At 37.5% G+C, this 27,163-nt stretch overlaps 2 protein-coding genes across 6 annotated transcripts; one reads left to right on the top strand and one right to left on the bottom strand.

Annotated features, from left to right (window-relative positions):
* The first annotated feature begins 1,312 nt into the window (after positions 1-1,312).
* Positions 1,313-11,948, top strand: LOC308701325 (uncharacterized protein). 4 transcript variants are annotated; one of them, XM_081383555.1, is made up of 7 exons: positions 1,313-4,291; positions 5,204-5,369; positions 6,133-6,723; positions 7,602-7,646; positions 9,532-9,573; positions 10,825-10,868; positions 11,124-11,169. In XM_081383555.1, the coding sequence occupies exons 1-6, from the start codon at positions 4,079-4,081 to the stop codon at positions 10,845-10,847; spliced, it is 1,080 nt and encodes a 359-aa protein (XP_081239681.1). In that variant the 5' UTR covers positions 1,313-4,078; the 3' UTR covers positions 10,848-10,868; positions 11,124-11,169. The 4 variants fall into 4 exon arrangements, 3 of the variants coding, with proteins under 3 accessions (XP_081239681.1, XP_081239680.1, XP_081239679.1); XR_014031422.1 differs by having other exon boundaries at positions 9,532-10,868; positions 11,124-11,948; XM_081383554.1 differs by lacking the exon at positions 11,124-11,169 and having other exon boundaries at positions 10,825-11,031.
* Positions 11,949-17,193: 5,245 nt separating this feature from the next.
* LOC308701115 (uncharacterized protein) lies at positions 17,194-24,572 on the bottom strand. 2 transcript variants are annotated; one of them, XM_081383205.1, is made up of 18 exons: positions 24,121-24,359; positions 23,644-23,761; positions 23,280-23,372; positions 22,938-23,148; positions 22,434-22,603; positions 22,240-22,338; positions 21,638-21,870; positions 21,372-21,550; positions 21,191-21,284; positions 20,701-21,045; positions 20,370-20,487; positions 20,203-20,294; positions 19,983-20,100; positions 19,589-19,705; positions 18,786-18,977; positions 18,408-18,560; positions 17,531-17,727; positions 17,194-17,382 (listed from the first exon to the last, which is right to left on the bottom strand). In XM_081383205.1, exons 1-17 carry the CDS (start codon positions 24,220-24,222, stop codon positions 17,531-17,533), a joined length of 2,631 nt encoding a protein of 876 aa, XP_081239331.1. In that variant the 5' UTR covers positions 24,223-24,359; the 3' UTR covers positions 17,194-17,382. The 2 variants fall into 2 exon arrangements, with proteins under 2 accessions (XP_081239331.1, XP_081239332.1); XM_081383206.1 differs by having other exon boundaries at positions 17,246-17,382; positions 17,531-17,733; positions 24,121-24,572.
* Positions 24,573-27,163: the final 2,591 nt, after the last annotated feature.

The raw sequence follows: 27,163 nt of genomic DNA, 5'->3' as shown, positions 1-27,163 counted from the left end.
TTTAAGTTGATATATCAAGATTTTCAAATCTAATCAGATGGGGAGGGATGTAACAACGTCCGTTATAATTTTACTGGATTCACAAAGATTCCCAATAATGGATAATAATCAGCAGCAGACAAATATGGGAATATTTTGTCAACATTTGAGAGAAACATGACATCGAAAGAAGTGTTAAGATTGGGTTAGCAAGGAAGTCAGCTGCTTATCAAATAAAGAAAACCTATAATAAATAGTTGGTACAACGCATTGGACTGTTTAAAGCTCGAGATAATGTTAATGCTTTTACTGTTTTTATGTTTCTGAATGCCAAAGATCTAGAAGCTACAGTTTTGCACAATGTGGTAATGAAATAGGCCAATAAGTGAATACATGTTTGAACTTAAAGGGCACCTATTATGCCTCCTTTCACAAGATGTCAAATAAGTCTCTGATGTCCCCAGAGTGTGTATGTGAAGTTTTAGCTCAAAATACCCAACATATATTTTTTTTATAGCATGTTTAAATTGTCATTTTTGGGGGCTCAGAAAAACACACCGTTTTAGTGTATATCCCTTTAAATGCTAATGAGCTGCTGCTGTCGCCCAAAGGGCGGAGCCTCACGAGCTCGCGCTCAGAGCTAGGACAATCTCATCTGATAATATCAAAACAAAAACTCTCAGTAACGCTGTTCATTTCGACCAGGAGTCAGACAATAATGCCCACAGAGCCAGAGATTATTTGCTGTATTGTGATAGAACAGGTATCGTTTAGTTTAATTACGGTTATAACTAATTTGTCATCTGCTTTTATCCACTATTAATACAAGCCTGCTGTAGCAAACCCCGTACGAATGATGACCAAAATATACTGATGAATTCAATTAAGTTTATTGTACATCACACAAAACATGAAGTGTTAGTTTTACTCCAGAGAATCTCTGTAAGAGCTAATAAACATAGTGCGCATTAAAGTCTTATCCATAAACTCTCTCTCTCTCCCTTTCATTGTCATCAACATACAGAGTGAAGTAAACAAAAAACACTCGTTACAACCAACCAACAGTAAACAAATATATACACACCTTTTCAGTGGGTGCTTAATAAACTGGTAAACTGTATATCCGTAAAACGACTCGATGAGCTGTCATAAAGTGCACTCTCTCACTTTCATTTTTGCCAGTAATGTTAGTCCTGTCGCTCCTCTGGAGACTGTAAGCTGGATCACGAGAGCAGTTGTACTGATCCATCCTCGAGTAACAACAGGAGTAAATGAAGACTGCTATGTTCATTCTTACATCAAACACAACCCAGTCTCACGGCAGTTCGTGACATAGTCACGAAATTTAATCTATTGATTCGTGTTCGTGGACACGATTTTCCCCATTTTTTCGTGTCACTCAGCACGACTTTCAATCTAATGTATTTCAATGGGACGTATTTTTCGTGCCTGCACCACGTTTTTCTTTCGAGAGCACAGTATTGTTTTTTTTCTCAATTGTTATTCATTTTGCAAACTTTAAGAGCTACATTACTCAATATTTAATCAATAGATTTTAATCCTCGTTTTTATTGCTTTATATTCGGTAGGCTACTCAACATTAATCTATTTATTCGTGTCCAAGGGCACAAATATCCTTATTTTTTTCGTGTCACTCAGCACGACATTCAATGTATTTCAATGGGACGTATTTTTCGTGCTTGCACGTCTTTCTTTCGAGAACACACTATTTTTTTTCTCAAATGTTTGGCTATTCCTTTTGCAAAATTTAAGGGCTACATTGCTCAACATTTAATCAGGAGATTTTAATCCTCGTTGTATTGTAGCCTATTCGGTAGGCTACTCAACACGAATTTATTCGTGTCCAAAGGCACGAATTTCATTTTTTTCGTGTCACTCAGCACGACTTTCAATCTAATGTATTTCAATGGGGCGTATTTTTCGTGCTTGCACCACGTTTTTCTTTCGAGAGTTGTTTTTTCTCAATTGGTATTCATTTTGCCAACTTTAAGGGCTACATTACACAACATTTAATCAGGAGATTTTAATCCTTGTTTTTATTGCTTTATATTCGGTATAGGCTACTCAACATGAATCTATTTATTAGTGTCCATGGGCTCAAATTTTCTTCTTTTTTTCGTGTCATTCAGCACGACTTTCAATCCAATGTATTTCAATGGGACGTATTTTTCGTGCCTGCACCACGTTTTTTTTTCGAGAGCACCGTATTGTTTTTTCTCAATTGTTATTAATTTTGCAGACTTTAAGGGCTACATTACACAACATTTAATCAGGTGATTTTAATCCTCGTTTTTATTGCTTTATATTCGGTATAGGCTACTCAACATGAATCTATTGATTCGTGTTCATAGGCACGAATTTCCTTCTTTTTTTCGTGTCACTCAGCACGACTTTCAATCTAATGTATTTCAATGGGACGTATTTTTCGTGCCTGCACCACGTTTTTTTTCGAGAGCACGGTAGGCTATTGTTTTTTCTCAATTGTTATTAATTTTGCAGACTTTAAGGGCTACATTACTCAACATTTAATCAGGTGATTTCAATCCTCGTTTTTATTACTTTATATTCGGTATAGGCTACTCAACACAAATTGATTCGTGTCCATGGGCACGAATTTCCTTCCTTTTTTCGTGTCACTCAGCACGACTTTCAATCTAATGTATTTCAATGGGACGTCTTTTTCGTGCCTGCACCACGTTTTTCTTTCGAAACACAGTATTGTTATTTTTATTTTTTTTTGTGATTCATTTAGAAAACTTTAGGGGCTACTTTGCCCATCATTTAATCAGGAGATTTTAATCCTTGTTTTATTGCTTTTTAAATTATAATCGGTAGGCTACTCAACATTGTAAACCATCGTCAGTGCTTCCTTACATTAAAAAAATATGTATATTATTCCTGAATGCGAGTGCAAAGTTGAGTTACGGCTATTGCTTCTAAATATTCCTGTTTCTTTGCTGAAAAATACCGGTTTTCCATCGGTTTGGCGTGTCAAATCTAACAGTAACTACATTTCCCACGAGCCTTATCGACCGTTACTATGGTGATGACGACAGATAAAACTGAGGACCCGCCACCGATTCTCTTTTAATGATATCCTCATCTTTTTTCAACACACACGCGAAAGTGTGCTTGATAATTCAACAATACTATGTGTTATGGCCATCAGTTTTATTTGTTTCCAGTATTACCCATGATCATCAGCTTCCGTTGCTATGGAGACGGAGCCAGCCCGCCCTGTAATTGGGTGATTTCTTCAGTGATTTCTCATTGCGCTCAAACCACTTTCCAGGTAAGTTGCTAGGCTCATTCGTACGTAACGATCACGTTTTGCTATAAATAATTGATGCATTTGCCATATTAGATTCACATGATTTACACGTTAGGGCAACGAATTAAAGCCCGTCCAAGGTTTGCTCATTATCAGAAAAAAATCCTGTGAAATTAGGCTTGCTAAATGGATAGCCAACTTCAACATGCTAACTCTAACGTTAGTTATCTAAAATATGTAATTTTCTCTCGATCATCGTGGTTCACCCACAGTGTCACTGTAATGTGTCAGTAATAACAATATTATCACTTGGTCTAAACTTATACTGCACATAACGCTGCCTTTTAATCTGGGATGTCGAACCCCAGGCACATGTTACGCGCGCGCGCCTTTAAAAAAAAATTACGCGCACAGGAAATAGGAGCAACGTGAATCTGTATTTATTTATTTTAAGTATTTATAAGAAAATGGGAATCACTCACTATTAGGGTCATTAATAGGGTACATAAACACTACATAATCAACATTTTCTGTTGTTCTCCATGCAGATCCTGTCAAACACATCACCTGTCCGAACCTATAGCCACACCTGATTTCAAAACCCAAAGGCACTTTTAAGAGCCAACCTCAATCTCTTCTTTATTTTCTATATCTCACATTCTCTCTGTTCTCAATATCTATATTTCTCTCTCCATCTATCTCACAGTCTTTATCTATTGCTCGTTCTTTTCTCTCTGTCTGTCTTTGTCTACTTGTCTCTTATCCATCTTTGTCTGTCTGTCTGTCTGTCTGTATCTGACTGTTATAATGCCGGGGGGGTCTACAAAAAAGAACTGCCCTTTTTGTCAGGGCATTTTATTTTGTGCACAAAAGGTCTGTTCACACTGTAAAAAGGAGCAACCTCAGAAGCAGCGCCTCAAGAAGAAGCTTCAGAGGTTTGATGAGAAGCGAGATGAATGGGTGGTTGGTCGTAAGAAAAACCACAACATTGCATCCATCAAGGATGAAGCCAATATCCTGGTACGTACAATTTCATACATGACATTAAACTTTCCAGATCATCTAGGAAGTACATTCAGTGGTACCATTTGTTATTAAGTGAGCATGCCAGCGCAAGGTCAGAAAGACAGTATTTTTTGCCAATATAGATAAAGTTAAATTATTTTTTTCTAATGATACTTTGTCCTCCCTGTGTCATCAGAACTAATTTAAAAGTACAATTTAACTATCAAATTTGAAGGTAGATGTAATTGTGATTTTTAGTTTTTATTTTAGTGGTAGGCTAATACCCTAAAGTAAACACATCTTCACCATAACACATCACAGACCTTAATGATCTACCAGAGCAAAATTTGAACACACAGCAAATATAATTGATACTCAGGAATTCTTGAGTTCATAACAAATACAGGCATGTATTGTGACAGAATTGCAATATAATAATCAAACTTTCTTATCGAGTGGATGAGAAATAACAAATGAACTGCATTCATACTGTACTACTCAAAACAACAATGTGCACGTGTCAACTGTAAATATGTGCAGCATTCACCCATTTGGTCATGTTATCACTAAGGTTCTGCCTTTTTAAAATAAATCTTTAGATTGTCATTGTCCAGTTGCACAATGGCTACATAATCTTATCAACGTAGGTGCAAAACCCAAGCTCCTAATATTACAAAAAGTTATATTTTAACCTTATTTTCTATATATATTTGTTTTTTTTGCTTCTACTGTATGAGCCTTCCTGTTTGCACATACTTGGTTTTACAAAAGCAAAACTCACTATTAGGTTAAAAATCCTGAATGGCAGTAACCTGGATGCTGTCATTAATAATGTTATATTTTCTTAATAATTAATATTCCTAGTTATTTTTTATGTTGTTTTTCTATTTCATTAAACAGCAAAAATACACAATGTTGTCATTGCAGCTTGAGAAACTCCATGCCATTGGATACAAGCCAGTTCTGCTTCTTGGAAAGGAGAACAAAAAAAAAGAAATGAAGTGTGAAATATTAACCCCTCGCTGCACCCTCTCCGCCTATGCCCAGGACTACCTTCAGAAGATAGGTTCATTTTATGAATACCTTTGTGAAGGTGAGATGCATGCACTGTATCTTAAAGTCACAGTTCACAATTTGTGTTGAGAGCGCAAAAGATTTTATTATCTTAAAGGAGATTTAACATTGAGCTTAATTTTTTGTAAATCACAAAAATCTGGACATACTAATTGAACACATGAAATTCGCAAAGACACGTTTTGGTTACTGGGTCAATGAATTAAATGATAATATATATATATATATATATATATATATATATATATATATATATATATATATATATATATATATATATATATATATATATATATATATATATATATATATATATATATATATATATTCAATAAAACAATATCAAGGACGGCGCTAAAATGTAGAGCATTACCAGAAATAACACAAAGAAAAAGAAAACAATCAAATGTTGGCTGGATACACCAAAAACTTACACTGCTACTAACTTTGAGGCATAACCCAGACTGTAAACAAACATTATACTTGTCATTTTTTGAATAGATATTATGAGCAGTTTGGGTTTTATTTTCCCGACTTAAAGATATATTGTATTGGTTATAGTCATTGGAAATCAATCAAATATATTGCAGATATCTAATACATCCAGTTGACACTCAATAGTTCTCCTGCAATCAAAAGTGCCTTCAAATCTGGTTGGGCAAAATTTGGACTAGGCCTATATGATTCAAACAGATTAAAACTTAAAACAGGTACAGATCAAGCTTATGGTTAACCTCTATGTTTTAAATAAGCAAAACACAACACTTGTTTAACTTGCACAGGTTGGACCCAGGATTCCAGTGGCAATGATGATCAGCTGATTACGCTGCATCTCACACCCTGTGACCCATTGGAGAACAAGCAACCGGAAGAAGGTGAGCAGGCGAGCCCCGTGGAGGGGCAGGTGGATCAGGCGAGCCCCGTGGAGGGGCAGGTGGAGCAGGCGAGCCCCGTGGAGGGGCAGGTGGAGCAGGCGAGCCCCGTGGAGGGGCAGGTGGAGCAGGCGAGCCCCGTGGAGGGGCAGGTGGAGCAGGCGAGCCCCGTGGAGGGGCAGGTGGAGCAGGCGAGCCCCGTGGAGGGGCAGGTGGAGCAGGCGAGCCCCGTGGAGGGGCAGGTGGAGCAGGCGAGCCCCGTGGAGGGGCAGGTGGAGCAGACGAGCCCCGTGGAGGGGCAGGTGGAGCAGACGAGCCCTGTGGAGGGGCAGGTGGAGCAGACGAGCCCTGTGGAGGGGCAGGTGGAGCAGACGAGCCCTGTGGAGGGGCAGGTGGAGCAGACGAGCCCTGTGGAGCAGACGAGCCCTGTGGAGGGGCAGGTGGAGCAGACGAGCCCTGTGGAGGGGCAGGTGGAGCAGACGAGCCCAATGGAGGGGCAAGGTAATTAGAACAAATTTAAAGAGTTACAGTTTATATTTGTAAAGGCCTAAAGTGTTTGACCAATGGGTTACCTTGAATTTACTTGACTTCCAGTTTATTTCCCCCATAGAGCTTGATGCAGGTTAGGGCTCTTTTCAGCATCGACATTGCAATGTGTGCATGTGAAATAGTCACAATGCAGGATGCATGATGTCAAGTAGGGGAAATGAACTCAAACACACCATGCTATAACTTTTTTGCTGGTTGATAAATTAAAACTCACAAGGTTCTCATTTTCCATGGATAATCTGCTAGAAAAGTTGATCTGATATTACATAATTAGATGGTCTATCCGATTCTGTACTAGGGCTTTTGGAAGGAATTTTGTGAGTCTATTATAAATCTAAAAGTAAAAAAAAATGCTACTAATCGAATGCTGAAATTACTTGGCCAAAATTAAAGATTAAAGATATTAGGATAATTTGAATATTCAAAATAATTGGGAATGTCAGTGTCCCATGCACACTAAACTTGAAGGCAACATATCTCAATTTATCAGATTGCTATGAAATTTGATGAGCACATTTCATGCTCACAACCACACCACCATTTTCCCACCCCTTGCGTTCCTTGATCAAGTCAGCGAAGGATCAGCTCTTGTTGAAACAAATTAGGATTATCACAAACAGGATGGACATAAGCGAGAAAGTGAAACACGTGGAGTAAATGGAGCAACCTTAATTCAATCGCAATAAGACTACATGTACTTTACACCTATTAATACATGTACTGCCACACTTGTGCGACGTTGTGGTCTTTCAGTATTTTAAATAATAAGTTAAAGATTTATTTGGTATATGAGTAATTTTCTTTCTCCAAACCCATTGCTGTCTTCACAGGGTCAGCCAGGGGCACAGTTGCAAGTCGCAAAAAGAAAAAGTCAGGTATGTAAATAATGTTTGTTGGGTAATTATTGGTGGTTCTGATAACTGTTACCATAGCTCATTAGTCAAGCAGATTCTCTTAAAGGGTTAGTTCACCCAAAAATGAAAATTCTGTCAGTAATTACTCTCCCTCATGTTGTTCCAACATTCATGTTTACCTCGAAGCTAATACTCCCGCTAGCATACAATAGCCACATTAGCAGTTAGCTGCTGTTTGTTACACACAGTAGAGCAATAAAAACACAGTCTTAAGGCCCGTTCACACCAAGGATGATAACTATAAAGATAACGATAAAGATATAATTCTAAAAATCGTTCTCCATATTAAAGAATAACAGAGTTCACACCACAACTATAACGATAAAGATATGAGGAACGATATCATAGGGATCACTTTCAGAACGATTTTTTTCCAGCTGTCGAACGATAAAACACTGACAGCCAATCAGAATCCATTCTAATTTAAAGGTCTCGCGCATTTAAAATGGATCTGGATCATCCGGGCGCGCGCGTGCTTAGAATAAAAAGTCCGTTATCGGTCGCTGGTGTGGACACATATATAGTTATCTTTATCGTTATCTTTATAGTTATCGTGCTTGGTGTGAACGGGCCTTTACCGTTTCAATTGCAGGCAAGTCTCTGATTGTTGAAAATGGCCCCTTTTTCCCGAGCTTCGATGCCAACTTCGCCTGATATTGCCCCAAATTTGTGAAGGATTCCGGCGTAAAATGTTTAGTTAGCACAGACACCAAACGTTAAGCCAGTGGGAAGGGTTGTAGGAACCGCGTCATTAAAAATGAATTTAATCCACTGGTCCCTGATAGCTAGGTCCGTTCTTGGTAGAGAAAACACATTTACATGTTGATTCTGGCAGTCAACAACAGAGCAACTCACGTGTGCACTACGTTTCTGCATCTTTCGCGACTGAATTGAATATGAGGGGGTAAGGGGCAGGGCAGGCTTCCCGCGGCATAGGTCTGCGGTGTCCATATATGGTATATCCTGCCCCGTCATGACGTCAAGTCGGGGCTGAAATTAAAATCTCGTATTTGAGTGCGCGTGCACGCTTGCTGGTTGATGAATCCTGGGGTAAACAAACGCTTCACTTTTAAATATCGGCTTCCCGGCCAGTGTATAATCGTTAGGCAATCATAACATACATTGATTCTCGTGGAAAAGTGAAAATTACAGGTTATGACTCCTTTAAGATTGAGCAACTGGAGTCACTTGGACTATATTAACAATCTCTTTAATACATTTTCTGGGCCAGCAAGTTTCAATCCCTTAGTAGCCTATGGAAATGTGATCCAGCTCTCAGATTTAATCAAAAATATCTTAATTTGTGATCCGAAGATGAACGAAGGTCTTACGGGGTTGGAAGAACAACATGAGGGTGAGTAATTACTGACAGAATTTTCATATTTGGGTGAACTAACCCTTTAAGTAAATAAATGAATTACGCAAATAGAATTTAAAGGGGACCTATTATGCTAATTTCCAGTTCTATATTTTTGTTCTGATAGTCCACTAGAGTAGCTTTGCATTATCCTTAAAAAAAAATCCTTATTTATCTTGAACTGGTCCTTTATGCAGACCCTGTCTGAAACGAGTCGTTTTAGATGGAGTATTCTATAAGCCTACTATGATTACTATTCTAATGAGCCTCAGCCTGCATGTCATGTAAAATGTGGAGCCAAATATAAACAGCGTGTTTGCAGACACATTAACTGAAATAGAGGATGGTCTTTTTCCATATTTCAGGGGTCTCTACTCTCTAGACACACCAGGGAGTCAGGGACACATATTTATGTTGAAAAGACATTACAAAGTGCATTTTGTCTAATTAATGTAAATGTGTTTTTTTGTTTTTTGTTTTTTCTCACAGGGGGACCAAGGCATATGCCGGAAAGGAAAAGGTCACAAAAGAGTAAGTGCATTGCATGTAAATGCAATGATTGATACTTTGCTATACATTGCAACTTTTACCCCGGTTTATTTGCTATAGTTCCATTGCTTTTTTTTAACTACTTAAAACAGACAATTAGTCAAAATTTTATTTATTTATTTAATCATTTAGCAAAAGCTTTTATCCAAAGCGACTTAGCGACCCGCAACAGGGCAACAATATGTAAATGTCTTGACCAGTCCAGCTAGTCCAGCGTAGCACACATAACCATGATTATTCATAATAGATATAGAATAGTAATAATAATAATAATAATAATAATAGTAGTACATAATAGTAATAGTGAGATTAGTACAATTGACAACCTATAAAATCCAACAGGCTTAATTAGTCTAATTTGACCAAAATGCATTGTAGTAGTAGAAGCAGCAGCAGTGGAGTATTCTCAGTTGTGAGCTGTGGCTTAGCAGTAGTATGGTTATTCAAGCAAGCATACCACATTGGAAATTAGTGATTTGGTTCCATGGTACATGTTTTGATTAGTGATAAACATCACTTGTTGTCATCCTTGCAAGTCTGCTCCCTACTTAAAGGGATACTCCACTTTTTTTGGAAATAGGCTCATTTTACAACTCCCCCATAGTTGTACAGTCAAAATACAGTAATATGTAGCAGCGCCTGAAAATGGTCGACCCTAGTCTACCGAGCTGGGGACTATTTTCAGGCGCTGCGTCATATCATTACGTCTGCTGGACTCATGGTACGGCAGCAAAGTTTCTTGATTATTACGCAGGAATGAGAGTATAGTTCCTAGCCATATCAGCCTAGAAAATCACAAAGTGATTCATAGTTGTAAGTCTTCATAGTTGTGTTTATTTTGTTCCTAAACTAACTAATAAGTATTTGAAACGTGTTTTTGTTCACAGATTGCTCCTACCACACTCGCCTAGAGGCTTTCCCCATCAGGAGTGTAGTAAGAGAAAGAGTGAGAAAGGTTAGACAGTCATAAAGGAACTGCAGAGTGTAGGCAGTATGCAGAGTGCAATATAGGATTTAGAAACTTCCTTGTGAGTTGGCAAATACATATTACAGTATACATACCATAATTGTTAGGTAGATGCTTTTTATGTGTTTGGTCTTTTTTGAATTACAGTTTAGAAAGGAGTGTCTACTGAAAATAATGACCCATTGTATCAATGAAACTCAGTGCCTATAACCAGACATAATAGCCTTATGCTAAGAATGGAATTATTTATTTATTTTTCTTGATAGGGCAAAGCAGAAATGTTGGTTGACTGGGAGCCCTGTCCAGTATGGTAAGTATTTCTCTGTTCTTCTGCTTTATGAATTAGAGATAGGGGGGTTGGCTACAATACTTTTTCTATTAATCCGTTCTGTTTCAGATTAAACAAGCATTATAACAAGTGTAAAGCACACATCATTACAGAACTATAACAGTTTCATTTTCCATCTATGAAGGACCACCACCATTAATGCATGCATGAAGGTGGTGGTCCTTCATAGATGGAAAATTAAACTGTTATTCCCTAAAAATTCCCTTCTGTTTTTAGTGGTGAGCAGTGGGCCCAGTCCTGGCAGCCAAAGGATTCTCTCCGAAATAATGAAAATAAATAAAATGTATGTTTTGAACTCCATTTTGGTTTCAGCGTATTTATTCAATTGTTTCTGTTTTGCATTTGAAGTCGTATCTCATCTTTCTGTAGTAATGAAAAGGTGAAAATCTCCAAGAATGTGACCTGGAGTTTAATCTCGAGAGGGCTGTACTAGAAATGTACTTAATCCAACTGAATTTTCTTCTTCAGATGTTATTCAAAAGCATGTTTTCATATTTCATGATTATACATTGCACTTTTATTTTATTACAGTTGACGCGTAACTTGATTTCATGTTCTGTTGTCTGTGCTTTTCAAAGTTCACTTAACCTCACTGTGCACTGTTAAGAAATACAGCCTTATGGCTTGTTTGACATGAAGCTTAAATATGAAGTTCAACAAATAAGACTGACCTTCTTTATACTCACTCATTACTTTATATCTTTTACATTCTCTCTCACTCTCTTCTACTCCAAACTCATCAGCTGACTGGGCGTTTTACGTCTTAAACCAAATGTATTTTCTTCTCAACCCTCTTGAGCCAATCGTGTCATAGGTCCCTCCGCTGTGCTCATCAGGAGAAGAGCTCCACATTCATCCAGATCTCAGCATTGCTACTCACCCCTTCACCACCACCAGTGTCGGCTCCATGTAGGGGATATCCCTCTTCATATCATGCATTTCTCTACAGTACACCTTTAAAAGAACGATGTTTCGATGTGTTCCAATTGCCAAAGACTATATAGTTTCTACTTGTCATGCACCTTGTCAATAAATTTGTTTGATCACCCTTTAAGCCTCTTGTGAGTAATAAAGCAATACATAAGCATTTGGTGTATTTTCACTTATATTTTTGTGAAAGACCACAAATACACTATGATAACACTTGCAAAAGATGATAATTTTTGTTTTTACTTTTCCATACATCAAATTCAAAACAATATGATGATGTGGTTGAGACAAAAGAAACAACCTTCATTGAGTATATTTATATGTGGAATTTGTTTAACTTTACAAGTGGATTCTTTTTAAATGAAAATGTAGCCTATATATAATTTAATCAGGGCCTTCAAGTTTTATAAAAAAATTGGAGTGAGGTTACATTTGTTTGGGGAGGAGCCCCTCAAATATTTGAAACAGTGACCCCTCGGCCCCAAGTTTTTGCTTGCAGTTCAGTTTTATCTATTGTTCATAATTGACCAGCACAAACAAATGATAACAATTGGTAAATCTGATGAAAAAAACATGCATATTTAATCCAAATAAAATAAATGGTTTTATATATTTCAAAAGATAAAGCATAGAACTGTGCGGAGCCGCTTGTTGGCTGAAGTACCAGTTCCATCTGTCACACTTTGATCTCTCTCACACGTGATCTCTCTCTCTCTCTCTCTCTCTCTCTCTCTCTCTCTCTCTCTCTCTCTCTCTCTCTCTCTCTCTCTCTCACACACACACACACACACACACACTGATTTAATTATAAAGATACATGGATCACCATGATTTTAGCTTCTAGAATAGAACAGTTTTTGTCACTAGTTAAAAGACAAATATTGATTTATTGTGAAGGTCTTGATCTGGACAGTATATCGCACATTTTGTCTCCTAATGCTGACATATTTATACACAGCAGTTTATTACATTCATCAGGGCAGGGGGCAAAACAAACACGTGGAGGCCATAATTAAATAATAATAATAAAAAATTAAAGGTCGCTCTTTGAAGGACTAAACTCCCGCCGACAAACTCGAATTCATTTCTACTGTAGGCTACAGCAAGGGCGTAGATTTGGTTTGAACATTGGGGGGGTTGAAGTTTGGGTCTGCGTATTTTTCATGTGATCATGGTATAAATATTGGGGGGGTTGTAATGCATAGATTTAAATATTGGGGGGGTTATCTCCCCCCCAACCCCCCCACAAATTACGCCCCTGGGCTACAGCCTATACCAGCTAAAACCACAGATGTTAAATCCTGGCGATTTTGTTTCACCCTGATCATCTAAATGCAGCATAATGTATGTTTTGGCTGTATAATGTATGTTTCTTGATATATATAATAGTAAAGACACATTTTTATAACCCTGGTCGGGAAACCAGAAGAACTACAAGTATGGTGGCTGATTTGTACACTTTGTAAGAAGTTCTATGGCGCGTCTCTTGTGGGAATTGTAGTTTATAAATAGCGTACATTGGAGATGGCCCTGATGGTTGTCCTACAACTACAATATCAGTTAAATATACTTAATGACCTGAGATCCTAGCGATTTTTTTTTATTTTGATCATTACTATCACTATATACACAAACTGTAGTTTTTTTAGGAGCCATGTAGAATCTCAAAAACAAACACACTCTACAATACACACTGGTGAGATAGGCTACATGCAAACCAATACTACAAAAACTAATGCGGTAATACGCAAGCGATGTTGGTTGTGGTTCTCTCCTTCAAAAACGTTTTCACATGATGAACACAACAAAAATTCAAAAATTCAAAAATTCAAACACAACAAAATTTTTTTTTTTTCATTCCTTAATACAAAACAATACACCAAATAACACCAATAAAGATGATTCTGCTCCAGCATCCCATCTTTGGTCCTAACCAGTCATTGGGGGTAAAATCCCCTGGGACGCATGAAATGAAATGTGCAGGCAGACTTCTTCCAATCCATCGTGTCCTACAAAATTAGAAGCACTGATAATGCATCCTTTTTATAAAATGGAAGCATATATCTGTATGTGAGGCAATTTGATGCATTTCTTTTCATTAAAGTAGTATAGTGCAACAGCCACCATACATGTACAGTATGTGTAGTCACAGCACAGAGTACAGCACTCAAAAGTTACAGTAGAGAGCAGTCTGACCCCTACTCCCTACTGTACCTTTTTTCCTCCCTGAAGTTTCTGATACAGTTTTTCTTGATTGTTTACACACATTTTCTGAAAGCATGCCTCATATTCTCAGAACTCTACACACAAATCAAAAAACACACACACAATGGGCAAAACCCCTCAATTCTCCTGCAAAATGAAACTTTACATTCAAAACAATGTTATTTCTTCTCAAAATGGTATTTTGTTTTCAAATGACACACACAAACCATCATATGAATAGACATTTATAAGAACCAGTTGAACACTGATGTGTTCAGTGTAAAACACTATGATGAATGGAAAACACTTCTTCTCCATCCATCATAATGACTTAGGTATTTTCTTGTTCAGTGTTACACTTACTACAGACAGTACATACATAAATGTTGTAAAATATCTGAGAATATTGTTTTTATACTCAGAACACACAAATACACGGTAACAAATACATTTTATTGTTCCCACAAAAACAATGTACACAGTGTACATCCCAACCAATTAAAAAGTTGTACATAGAGTTGTCTACATACAAAACAACAGAAGAATTGCCTGTGTACATTTACAGTAAAAAATGTTGGCATCCATTGCCCCATTGAAGAGCTGACCTGTTGCTCTTTTATGCTAAAGCTCTGATTGTTAATTGTAAAACTGTGTGACGGGTGTTTGCCCATATGAAGAGTCAGTGTGCATATTTGAATGGCAGTGTGTTCCTTGTGAAAACAAGAGATTTTCTGCATGAAAATTGTGCCATAAGCAGAGAATTGTGTGTAGTGTTTTGAAAATGGTTTTAGAACTGCAATTTGAGTGTAAAGCAGGAATTGTCCTTGTAGTTTCGCAGAATTGGTTCAGGGGGTTCGTGAATGCGTTACATGTTGTGCTCATTGTGTCTCAAGTACCAGTATTTGTGTGTAAACAATTGAGAAAAACTGTAATGGAAGCGACGGTGAAGTGACTCTCAAGTTTGGCTGTACTCGTCGCCCAGCCTCCTTAGTCATAGCCTACCATGGACAAGAACATGGTCAACTAAAAAGGCACAAATCTCATCTGAGACTGCTTGTCTTTTTGCCCTCCCCCTTCTCCTCCCCCTCTCATCTTATCCCTTTCATCGATATATTGAAGGTTCTCGATTGCTGTGTGACCAGTTTTGACTCTTTGTGTTTCCTCCTGGGTGATTGTGTGCTAATTGAGCTGAAGCTGTGCTGAATGCTAGTGCTTTCTAAATTACAACATTGTGTACGGCAATGATAAATGAAGGGATATGTGTGTAAAGTTTTGCAGTGAAAGTTCAAGAAATCTTACTCATGTGTCAAAACTGGGGAATAGTGTTTATAGTTTGGGGAAAAGGGTGTGCTTTTTGATGAATGGTGTTATGGTTTTGAAATTTTAGGGTTAGGGTTAGTGTTTCAGCAATCGAGTAAAACTGTAACATGCCTTAACACACCTTAGATACACATTACTTATTATACTAGATCGATCTTGTTTAATTACAAGCCAGGTTGGTTTGAAAATAAGTAAAAAGACATGCATTAAAGTAATGAATTAATAATGCAGTGTGATGTTAAATTAAAAAAAATTCCACATATAAATACGTGATGTTTTTTTTCTCCAGCTATTGACTTTTATCAACCATAAAAATATAAAATCTTATTTTTCAATAATAATGGATGAAAAAGAAAAAAACATAAAATGCTCATCTTTGGAAATACTTTATTTCTTGTCTTTTACAACAATACTACTGAAAATACACCAAATGCATATTTGTCAAACAAGCCATAAGGCTGTATTTAAAAAACACTGGACTGTGAGGTTAAGTTCACTTGAAAAGCTCCAGCAGAAAAGAGAATCAAGTCATCTGTAATAATATACAATAAAGAATAATCATAACAAAAAAACAGTGTATTTTTCTGTTACATACTATAATGCATCTGTGCAGTAATATAAAATTACACAACAGTTATATCCTACAGTATAATACACTCAATCAAATAGCGATCCATAGGCAGCCTCTGAAAAAAAAAAATGACATAGACAGACACAGACACTGCTGCTGCACCGCAGAATAAGTAAATGTGGAGAAATGCAAGTAATCAAGAATGAGTTTTTACATCATGGCCTAAATGTGATGATAAAGGAATGGTCATGAGGTCACCAAAGTCATCATGTGCTTACAAGATTTCATGGCAATCTGCACAATTAGACAATATCAAATACAATGTCAAATTTTACATTCTGGTCTAATGGTTGTGCTACAGGGAATGTCATGAGGTCAACAAAAATGACATGATTCATTGCTCAGCAAAATACAAAAATTGGTTCATAACATTTGTTGTATGCAAGTCAAAAGTTTGGCCTGATGTTGGTGCAAAAGGAAAGGTCACAGGGTCACCACAATCAAGGGGAGTCTCTCTTAAAAGAGTATGAATACACTACCCAAATATCATGTGAGCCCAGTAATTACATCTGGTAATATCATACATGCTAAGTTGACATTTTTGGCTAAGATTGGTGCACCTATACTGGTAGGTTTGTGCATCTTCATTGAACTGTGCAATGTGCTTACTAAATTTAGGACATACTAGCTTTGGGACATACTACTTTGTCATCTTAATGGACAGATCTGTCGCGTGCATCATGTCACCGTTAACTGCCCTGTCAATCATCTTGTTAAAATTCTCCATTCAATCTAATTTTATTTTCTACCGTTTCGGAGAGAAATGTAGTTGCACGTTGATCTGCCAGTCGTGGGTCTTTCATGCGGAGACTCTCCTCATGTGTTTGCAATTTGAATATAATGATGTAAAAGTTAATGGCTAAAACGTATCTTTACAAAAGTCCACAATGCATCTGCAGATGCAATATAATGTAGACAACACTTAATAAATACATTTTCGTCAGGTTAGATACTGATAATTAATCACTCTAACCCCTTTATCTAAACCTCTCTACATAACCGCTGGATTCACGCGTCCTCCATGTCTGTAGTTTTTTAACACTTTTCACTCGTGTTTGTAGTTCTAACCGAATCCTCGTCCAACGCGCGATGGGTTGTGGGCAATATTAGCCGTTATAGTGTGCATCGATCTGCACTTCGGATTCTGACCGGAAATAGTAGACCATCCGGGTATATTTGGAACACTCATTTCAACGATTTGGGACGTACTAATTCTATTTTCGAATGCTATTTAGGATGGATAGTATGCGAATTGGGACGCACCTACAGTTTGAATTTTCAACAAGATATAATGCACACAGATTTTGATGAGGTAAATCAGCATACTAATAATACACAGATATAGGGCAAGTCCATTTCCTTCAACACAGTCCTTCGTTCAGCTTCCATCTGGGGAAATACAGAAAACAATAATAAGAGGCTGAATTTCAGCTGTTTTAGCATAAATAAAATACACAAATAAATTACTAAGAATAACAGTATTAGGGGGTTATTCCAAAAACTAACAAACATACATATTAATAAATAAATAAATGACCTAAATTGTGTTTTCCTCTTCATCCTCACTGGTGTCTGGACTACTGAGGCCACTTTGATCTTCCTCTTCAACATGTAGAAGGACAGAGGCCTCAGGACCTAAGGCAGTCTTATACTGTTGGAGGACCACTTGGAACCTTTCTGACACCTCTGACAGTCTTCTTCTTAAGAGACAGCAAAGTCCCTCATTTCCCTTGTCTACGTCTCAAAATACAAAAGAGATTACATTAAAGACAAACTATGTTAAGATTATTCAATAAGGCCAAAGAACTAACCTATTAAAATCTACATAGCAGGATGGTTGCCATTTTTATGTGTATCGCTGACATGGGACCAGGCTAGCTTCTGTATAAAACGACTTGAGGCAACATGACGGCTCACTGAGATGACTTTATGGAGGGAGGCCCAAAGCAGCATATAAGCGTTTTGTGCCCATGTCTGATAGCTGTTTTAAGTTAACAGTTTTCTTCTTCACTACAGTTATGCTGAAGTAACACATTGTGTTAGTTCCTGACCATCAAGGTTTTCTATGTTGACTGGAGGAAATAATAATAAGATTAATCTTGATGTTATGCTAACCCCATGTAACATATCAGGACACAAATTACAATGGTCAAAATTCTTTTGTTCATTTACGCTTTCAAGTAACAGCCATAATACAACATATCTGCACATCTTTCAAGCATCAATCTTTACAACCTTACTGACTTGTTACCATAGCTACAGTAACAATTGTAATCCCCATTTTATGTATATCCCAAAGGACCACGGCAAAGAGAGCCATAACCGTTCTACTCCATCCAAGTTCTGTGACTGATGTGTTTTTTTGTATGTTTTTTTTAAACACATTAGATGGACAGGGTTTTAATTAAACTTACCCTCCTCAGCCAACTTGTTCTTGAGAACCATTGCCAGGCTCTGCAACCACGTGCAGTGTTGTGCCATCTCCAACACCAAAACGCTTGTTTCCTCATGCAGTCGCCTTGTTAACATCACTTGGTCGTGCACTCGTTTCTTGATCGAAATATTTGCTAAGAATCAATAACAGTTACATGTATCCATGAGACAATCTTGCATAATCACTGCAAACATTGACTTTTTTTTAATCAAATCGATACATAAGAAAACTGAAAATACACCATTAAACTAAATTAATATTACAACACTCAATATGTAACATGCATGCCTTAGTTCAGTATACTCTATAAAGCAGAACTGTAAATAAATTCCTGTGAAGCATCTAAAAACAGACATACCACTGCCATGAACCTCCCACGGCCATATTTGAGACACAGTACTCTCTCCAGTTAGGGAATGCTCCACCACAGCTACGTCAATGTTTGTTGCCGATTCTAGTACAAGATCATTGTATTTCTGTATCTCCTGAAGAAGGAGTTTTTTGTCTTCTGCCAGCTTCCTTCGAAGGCGATGGCGAAACTTGCTGCTGTCTAGAAAGACATGAAGTACAGAGGCAGAGGTTTTTGACAGAACTCTTCAACAATAAAAAAATTATAGCACCAAAAAATTGAAAAGCAAAGCTGCAGTTATTGAAAACATAATGAAATACAGTATGTGAAAATTATAATGTAGACTGACATGGGAAACAAATTGTCCAAGGTGTAACATTTAGGGGGGAATCTATTTGCATGATTTTCATGATTGCCTGAAAATAATAATTGTGCATTAATTAATTTAGAATTGGCAGTTTTTTATCTAAATACGTTCCCCTTCCACGGAGGCCTCTATGTTGCACCTCCATGTTCCTACAGTAGCCCACAACGGACAAACAAACACTAGATAGTACCTCTCACATTTTCTCGTCGGCTACCGTAGCTTGGAAAGATAGAGGTGAGGGAAGCTGGTTGCATCGTCAAACCTCACTGATAGATGCCACTAATTCCTACCACTAAATCCTACAGACTGGTCATTTAAAGAACAGAATTCAACGATTGAGCTGAACTGTGCTACTACACTTATTTGCTAATTCCATGTTGGTGGAGTAGGATGCATACAGTAGCCTGAACTTATCAACCTATTATATTATATTATATAGTTATACCATTCTGACGGTAGAGGGTTCGCTTCCGGTGCCTCACACTAAGGTAGAGCCCCTCAATTGACTGCTGAAGTCCTCTGTGTGTGGTGCCTTGACTGGCACGAGATGTATCAGGTGTCTCTGTAGAAGATATAACGAAAGCAAATTCACTGTTAAAACAACACAGAACCGTTTCTCTGCTTGAATTTCATGTAAAACCTTTTAATCAAACTTATTTAAACTTTGTATGTGCACTTCCTGCAGGAAACTGGAATATACTAATAAACCTGACATCATAAATGTGGCATCACATTAGATGATGATCAACCTACTATTTTTTGCTGCTCTTTAATATCAAACATAAAATTTAGATTGTAGAAAGGGATGTTTGTTGTTTCTTTTATCTGGTCATGCTTACCACCAGCTGCCCATTCCTTTACATCAGATAGCCACTGTGACACCACTTCATCTGTGCAATCTAGCTCTGTTTTTAGGTCAGCTAGCCTTGCAGTCTCATCATGGAGTCTCTGACAAGTCTGATGAACAGTGTTATACAATAATAAGGATTAAAACTTGATTAACAACAGGCCAAGTAAACACAACAAAAGGACACACAAAACAATTAATATGAGACTTACCTTCACATATCTTGTGGAAAGTGCCTGATGTAAAGAGATATTTTTTTTCTCGTTCCACCCCATTGCATGCAACGTAAGCATGTCCACCCGTGCTGTTGAAAGCAAATAATGAGGTTATGATGATCAATCTAAAAATTTTTTACAAGAATATTGCAAACTCCGGTCACCTGCTTTGGACATATATTTGGTCGTCAGGGCACAACGTGAGAGGTAGCTGTTCACTTGCTCCACCTCCTCACCAGCGGTAGTCCCTGCTCCTTCCTGGTTCCTGCCACTCCAATTAATCTGTTAGTAAAGGGTGGAAGAAATTCAATTTAATTTTATTTATATAGCCCAATATCACAAACCACAATTTGCATCAAAGGGCATTACATTCCATGCAAGAAATGGTTATGCAAAAACACAAGATAACATAGTGTAGCTTAACTTATATTTAATATTATTAATGTGCTTGTAAATATTACAAATGTACATAAGATGCCAAAATATTATACACACCTCACACTTAGTAGCATGGGCTCGAGCATGCATTACACTGAGAAAGGGTTTCATAGTGGTCAGTTCCTGAAGAGCAGGAAGGACACTAGCAACTTTCTCCAGGTATGGCCAGTATTTGCATGCCACGTCCATTGCGAAGAATTGTGCCTTGGCTGGCATGAGCTCCTTCTGAAGGTACAGAGGGTAGGCAAATATCTCCCCCCTGTACATATTAAGGGCTTTCAAAAGGAACCCATGGCGACACACAGCAACCTCCATCCCCTCTTCATCCAATTTTGAAGCCCTCCTTGAAGTTTCCCTCGCTGCTGTCCACTGGGAGTCCCCACATGTGCCTCTTCCCTGTGTCTATGAAACACAAAACAAACACGACAAATCAAATAAAAGCAATGGTGTCATTCAATATATGGCATTTTGATTTTGTAATTGATATGCAGGAGTAATTGAAGTGGGGGTTACGTTTATTATTGTAACAACTATTTTGTCAACTTGCATTTTTCACTGCTTTCTGTATGGTGTCGACAAATCTAGACACCGCGCTGTCTTCAGCCACAAAGAGCCCCTCAAAAAAGCCAGGATCATCAGAGCTGAGGAAGAAAGAAAAATAGAAAATCCATTCATGAAATATATGAAGTAAGAAAATAAATCAATAAAAAGACTGGAAGAAAGATCACCTTCCGTTTCGGCGAAAGCGATATAGCTTTCTGTTTCCATCTGCTGAAACAGCCAACATTTCTGGTGTGCAGGCTGGGCAGGTGAAAGGAGCACTACAGCAGAGCTGGTCTTCCTCAAATGATGCATACGAAAGCTCTAAGAAGCTACGCTGCAGTGCATCGCCGTTGATAGATCCAGACTGGAAAATATATAGAATGAAATAGTATTTTGATATTGTCTGCTTATGGAATTTTTTTTATAAAATGGTAATAACATTTACACTTACTCTTCCTCCACACTTAGTGCGATGTTCCAGCAGCTTTGCGAAGGCTTGTCTGGAGAATCCCGGAGAGATGATCTTGAGTTCCTGAAAGGAGCTCAAGAGGTCCAGTGTATAAAGTGTGGAATTGGTGACGGAGGCTGGCCAATATCCACTTCTTAGGAGGTCTTTAAAGTCAGGGGTCCACTGCTGCTGGCATGTTTGACATTCATACAATGGCTGATGCAAGTCAAAACGCCCTTGGAACAAAAAAAAATAATTAAAAATATAATACACATTTACCACATACTTAATTTTACAACACTTAGTTCATTATGCACATTGTGAATGGTTAAGAGACATTGCGCAAGTTCCTATAATCCCACATTTATATTTTCAAATTCACTAAATTCCACACTGCTGTGTTGATTGGACATCATGCTGGAAAGATGCTAGGACAAAAAAAAAAAAAAAACCATCTGTCTTTGTTTCAGTTAATAACATTACCATGTGCTATTCCATATTTCTGTCACTTCTGCAATTGTAAGCACAATGCCACAGCACAATAGTGTGAAAAACATCACATCTACAATATATATATATATATATATTTATTTTATTTTTTTTACCATTGATGGTAATTAAAATCACTGGTTTGCCTGGTAACACAGTGAAGTTTGTGCCTCCACAGGAGCAGTCTGGCACCTTCACAGTTGGCAAAATGCAAGCTGGCAAAAAGAAGGAAAACCAATAATTTAGATTATCTGTAACTGTCTGCAGACACACATTGAACAGCAAAATTAAAGCTTTCGTGAGAACGTACCTTGCTCATGGGTGCAATATCCATCCTCCCCTTTAATGATGCATGTGGTCGGAGGAATGGCTTCAAAAAAACCACGAATCATGCATTCCCTGTTGTGGAGTGGATGTTTTTTGTGATGCAATACATCACAGTCCCCACAGAACCACTCCTCAGGAAGACACTCCCTGCACCTAAGGAGAAAATTATATATATAAAATTAATATTATAATATAATACATTATTATATGTTATATGAATAACTCATATAAAGTACTGTACACTCTATTTAAGCTATTTACCTTTTACTAGGTTTGATTTTATTGTATAGGATTGCGTAGTGCCTCAGTGTTTAGCACTGTCACCTCACAGCAAGAAGGTCCTAGATGTACTTTTCTCATTAATGTGTTTTTCATCTGGGTATCTAAGTCTTCTCCCATCCCAAAAGACATGCATCTTAGCCTATAAAGCAGGGCACTCTGCAAACCTACCCTGGGTAATTGAAGTTTGATATTAATGAAAACCAACCTAATAACAGCAGGCTCGTTGCAAAGGCAACACAGGGGATGACCAACAGCCTCTATTGAAATAAGGCATTTTAGGTGGTATGGTCTTGCTTCTTTCCAGCGCTCAGAGGCTTTCTGCTGCCGAAAAGACCATGATGATGCAGAGCTACTTTGAGGCTGAGCAGCAGAAGGACATGACGCCAAAATATCAGAGAGCCTCTCCATATTTTTTTCTGTAAAGAAAATCCAAAAATAAAGCGGTAAGGGATAATTTAGATAAGGAACAATTAAAAGTCAACTGATCAGTATTAGAATGAACACTTTTTTTATACTGTGCAAGCTTAAATTAATCACTGTGAATTACCAAATTCCCCTTGAGGATTTAGTTTTGTTGAGATTGCAGTAAGTGGAACCTCCACACTGGATGACAGGGAGCCCTCAACCGTGGGGTATGTGGCTGTAAAACAGCACATAGAAGAATAAGAACAAGTTAGGCTATCACACTCTATTCTTGTTCTTCTTTTCAAACTATATACTAAACAATTTATGAAATCAGACATATTTTTGTTAAGTACTTGGTAGTGTCTTCTACAATAGTGTCACTAATGTTTTTTTAGTTATTTGAATATCTTAAACTCTCAATAAACAATTACAGTGTTCTAATTTGAGTTGGTCCAACATTATCATTGTAAATTCCTCCTACAAATGTCAAATAATTCAGATATAACCTGTAGCGGAGGCATGGCGTCGCCCTCCTCGCCTCCCCCTCGGCTTACCACGTCCTACAGAGTCCCTTTTAGAGGTGTGTGGAGGGTCTCGTACACGTTTCCTCTCATCAGCTGCTCTCTGTGTATTGGAGTGAATATTTCTTGTAAGACTGATGTTGATAAAAGTACGGTAACCAAAAGGCAGGTAACTTGTGAAAGGAAAACACAACATAGTGTGTTAGTAAGGTGTTGAACAGCTTAAATGAGCCTTGGAATAGATTCTCCAAGTCTCTGTAACTCAGAGGGATGGAACTGCATATACTACTATTATTATTATTATATTCCCTTATTAACACGTCACAGAACATGGCAGGATGCATCATGCAATATACCTGTATAAAATCTTCTGCACTCATCATTCTTACATATTCCTCATCACGTTTTACTTTAATTTATGTTTGTTTTTATAAAATGATTGAGGTGTACAAAAACTCTAACCTTGGCTTCAGCTAGAATGTGTTCATGTTTCAGCTCCAGAGCCATGCGTCTCCCCTCTTGGTAGTGGGGATCCTTTGAATCAAGTTTATGCTTGGTGGCCATTGCAATGCAGTCAGATACAGACAGACAGTCAGATACAGACAGACAGTCAGATACAGACAGACAGACAGTCAGATACAAACAGACAGACTGACAAAGATGGGTAAGACAGACAAGTAGTGCTAGACAAAGACAGACAGGGAGGAAAGAAAGAGCAATAGATAAAGACTGTGAGATAGATAAAGATTGAGGATGAAAGAGAGGATGTAAGATATAGAAAATAATGAAGAGATAGAGGTTGGCTCTTAAAAGTGCCTTTGGGTTTTGAAAATCAGGTTCGGATAGGTTCGACAGGTGATATGTTTGACAGGATCTGCATGGAGAACAACAGAAAATGTTAATTATGTAGTGTTGTTGATATAAGATTTAAAAAGTGTACCCTAATAGTGAGTGATTCCCATTTTCTTGTAAATGCTTAGGATAAATAAATACAGATTCACGTTGTTTCTATTTCCTGTGCTACTGTTAAAAGTCGCGTAAGTTAACATTTTTTTTTAAAGGCGCGTAACATGTGCCTGGGGTTCGCCATAAAGGCAGCGTTATGTGCAGTATAACGTTAGACCAAGTGATAATATTGTTATTACTAACACATTACAGTGACGTTGAGTGTGAACCACGATGATCGAGAGAAAATCACATCATCTAAATGTCCCCAATTACTATTCCCCCAATAAATTCTCAATAAGCAGTTACACGTCCAAAATATATGTGGACTACATCATGTGGACATGATATATATATCACAACATGTTTTTTTTATGTGGAAATAGGCTAACGTTACTCATAATTTTATTTTGTATATATACATCTACAGCTATATATCTAGGCTTAGAACATGTTTTTTTTTTTTTAACTCGTAATTTTCTTCATTTTGGACGTGTAAATAATGCTTATGAATTCATCTTGCTTATTAGACTGTTGTAAGCGACTTACCGTGGTGGAATCGCGCTGGGCAATGGTTTCTGCGATGGTCGCACACAGTGACGTGTTGCACAAAATTGCGCCAAAATATCAATCATAATTAAAAGTACAGTCTTAATATTTTATATCCGTGCTCAATTTTAAAGGGGTCAGCATAAATGTCCAAGTGAAGGAAAAACGAGTATGTAGCCATTACATTTAAACACATATCACTTCCCAGAATACATCCATCTCTTTGCGAAAGGATATGTCCATATAAAGTAATATAAACATTTCTGCAGTAGGCTATATAATTAATTTATTACAACTGCATAAACAGTATTGAGATGAAAGTTCTATAAAAGTAGGCTATTCTTTTTTTCTTTTTTCTTTTTTGGGGCGCAGAAAAAAAAGAAAAGTAGGCTCACTATAAGCCATTGCAATTTGAAATAACATCGACAATTATAAAATATCCCACAATAAATTAAGGCATGTTTTAAGCCTACAGCAAATATGCAGTCCTGCAATTATGTCGTTTTAATGTAGTCCACAATAATATAAAAAAGAGGAAAAATCGTGATATTACCGATTTAGAAAAGGGTTTCAGCTAGCTACCCTCAACGTCGGCTTATGGACGTGAGGGGGAAATTACCACAATATGTGATCGAAAATTATAAAATATCCCACCTAAATGAAGGAATGTTTTAAGCAAATAGAAAATATACCGTCTTGTAATTATGTAATTTTAATGTAGCCCAAAATTATATAAAAAGAGAGGAAAAAGAGTTAGGTTTAGGAAAATAATAAAAGTTCAAAATTCAAAGATGAGTGATTTGCACTCAAATCTATCGGACGACCCTCTCCGTTGTCAAGTGACGAATAGGGGGTACCCTCAACGTCGGCTTTGGACGTGAGGGGGAAATGACCAAACGGCATAGCCTATGCTGAGCCTATGTGACGAATAGGGGTGAGACCATGTTGCAAAGAAAGACGTGGTGCAGGCACGAAAAATACGTCCCTTTGAAATACATTAGATTGAAAGTCGTGCTGAGTGACACGAAAAAAAGAAGGAAATTCGTGCCTAGGGACACGAATCAATAGATTCATGTTGAGTAGCCTATACCGAATATAAAGTAATAAAAACGAGAATTAAAATCACCTGATTAAATGTTGTGTAATGTAGCCCTTAAAGTCTGCAAAATTAATAACAATTGAGAAAAAACTATAGCCTACTGTGCTCTCGAAAGAAAAACGTGGTGCAAGCACGAAAAATATGTCCCATTGAAATACATTAGATTGAAAGTCGTGCTGAGTGACACGAAAAAAGGAAGGAAATTCGTGCCTATGGACACGAATCAATTTGTGCTGAGTAGCGTACCGAATACAATACAACGAGGATTAAAATCTCCTGATTAAATGTTGAGTAATGTAGCCCTTAAAGTTTGCAAAAGGAATAGCCAAACATTTGAGAAAAAAACAATAGTGTGCTCTCGAAAGAAAGACGTGGTGCATACGCCCCATTGAAATACATTAGATTGAAAGTCGTGCTGAGTGACACGAAAAAAAGAAGGAAATTCGTGCCCATAGACACGAATCAATTTGTTTTTGAGTAACCTACCGAATACAATACAGAGATGATTAAAACCACCTGATTAAATGTTGTGTAATGTAGCCCTTAAAGTCTGCAAAATAATAACAATTGAGAAAAAACAATACTGTGCTCTCGAAAGAAAAACGTGGTGCAAGCACGAAAAATACGTCCAATTGAAATACATTAGATTGAAAGTCGTGCTGAGTGACACGAAAAAAGGAAGGAAATTCGTGCCTATGGACACGAATAAATTCGTGTTGAGTAGCCTACCGAATACAATACAACGAGGATTAAAATCTCCTGATTAAATGTTGAGTAATGTAGCCCTTTAAGTTTGCAAAAGGAATAGCCCAACATTTGAGAAAAAACAATTGTGTGTTCCCGAAAGAAAGACGTGCAAGCACGAAAAATACGTCCCATTGAAATACATTGAATGTCGTGCTGGGTGACACG

The sequence above is a fragment of the Scardinius erythrophthalmus genome, assembly GCF_964197995.2.
Source record: "Scardinius erythrophthalmus genome assembly, chromosome: 13".
NCBI lineage: Eukaryota > Metazoa > Chordata > Actinopteri > Cypriniformes > Leuciscidae > Scardinius > Scardinius erythrophthalmus.
Note: the sequence above shows the minus strand (reverse complement) of the source record. Positions and strands in the feature narration are given on the sequence as shown.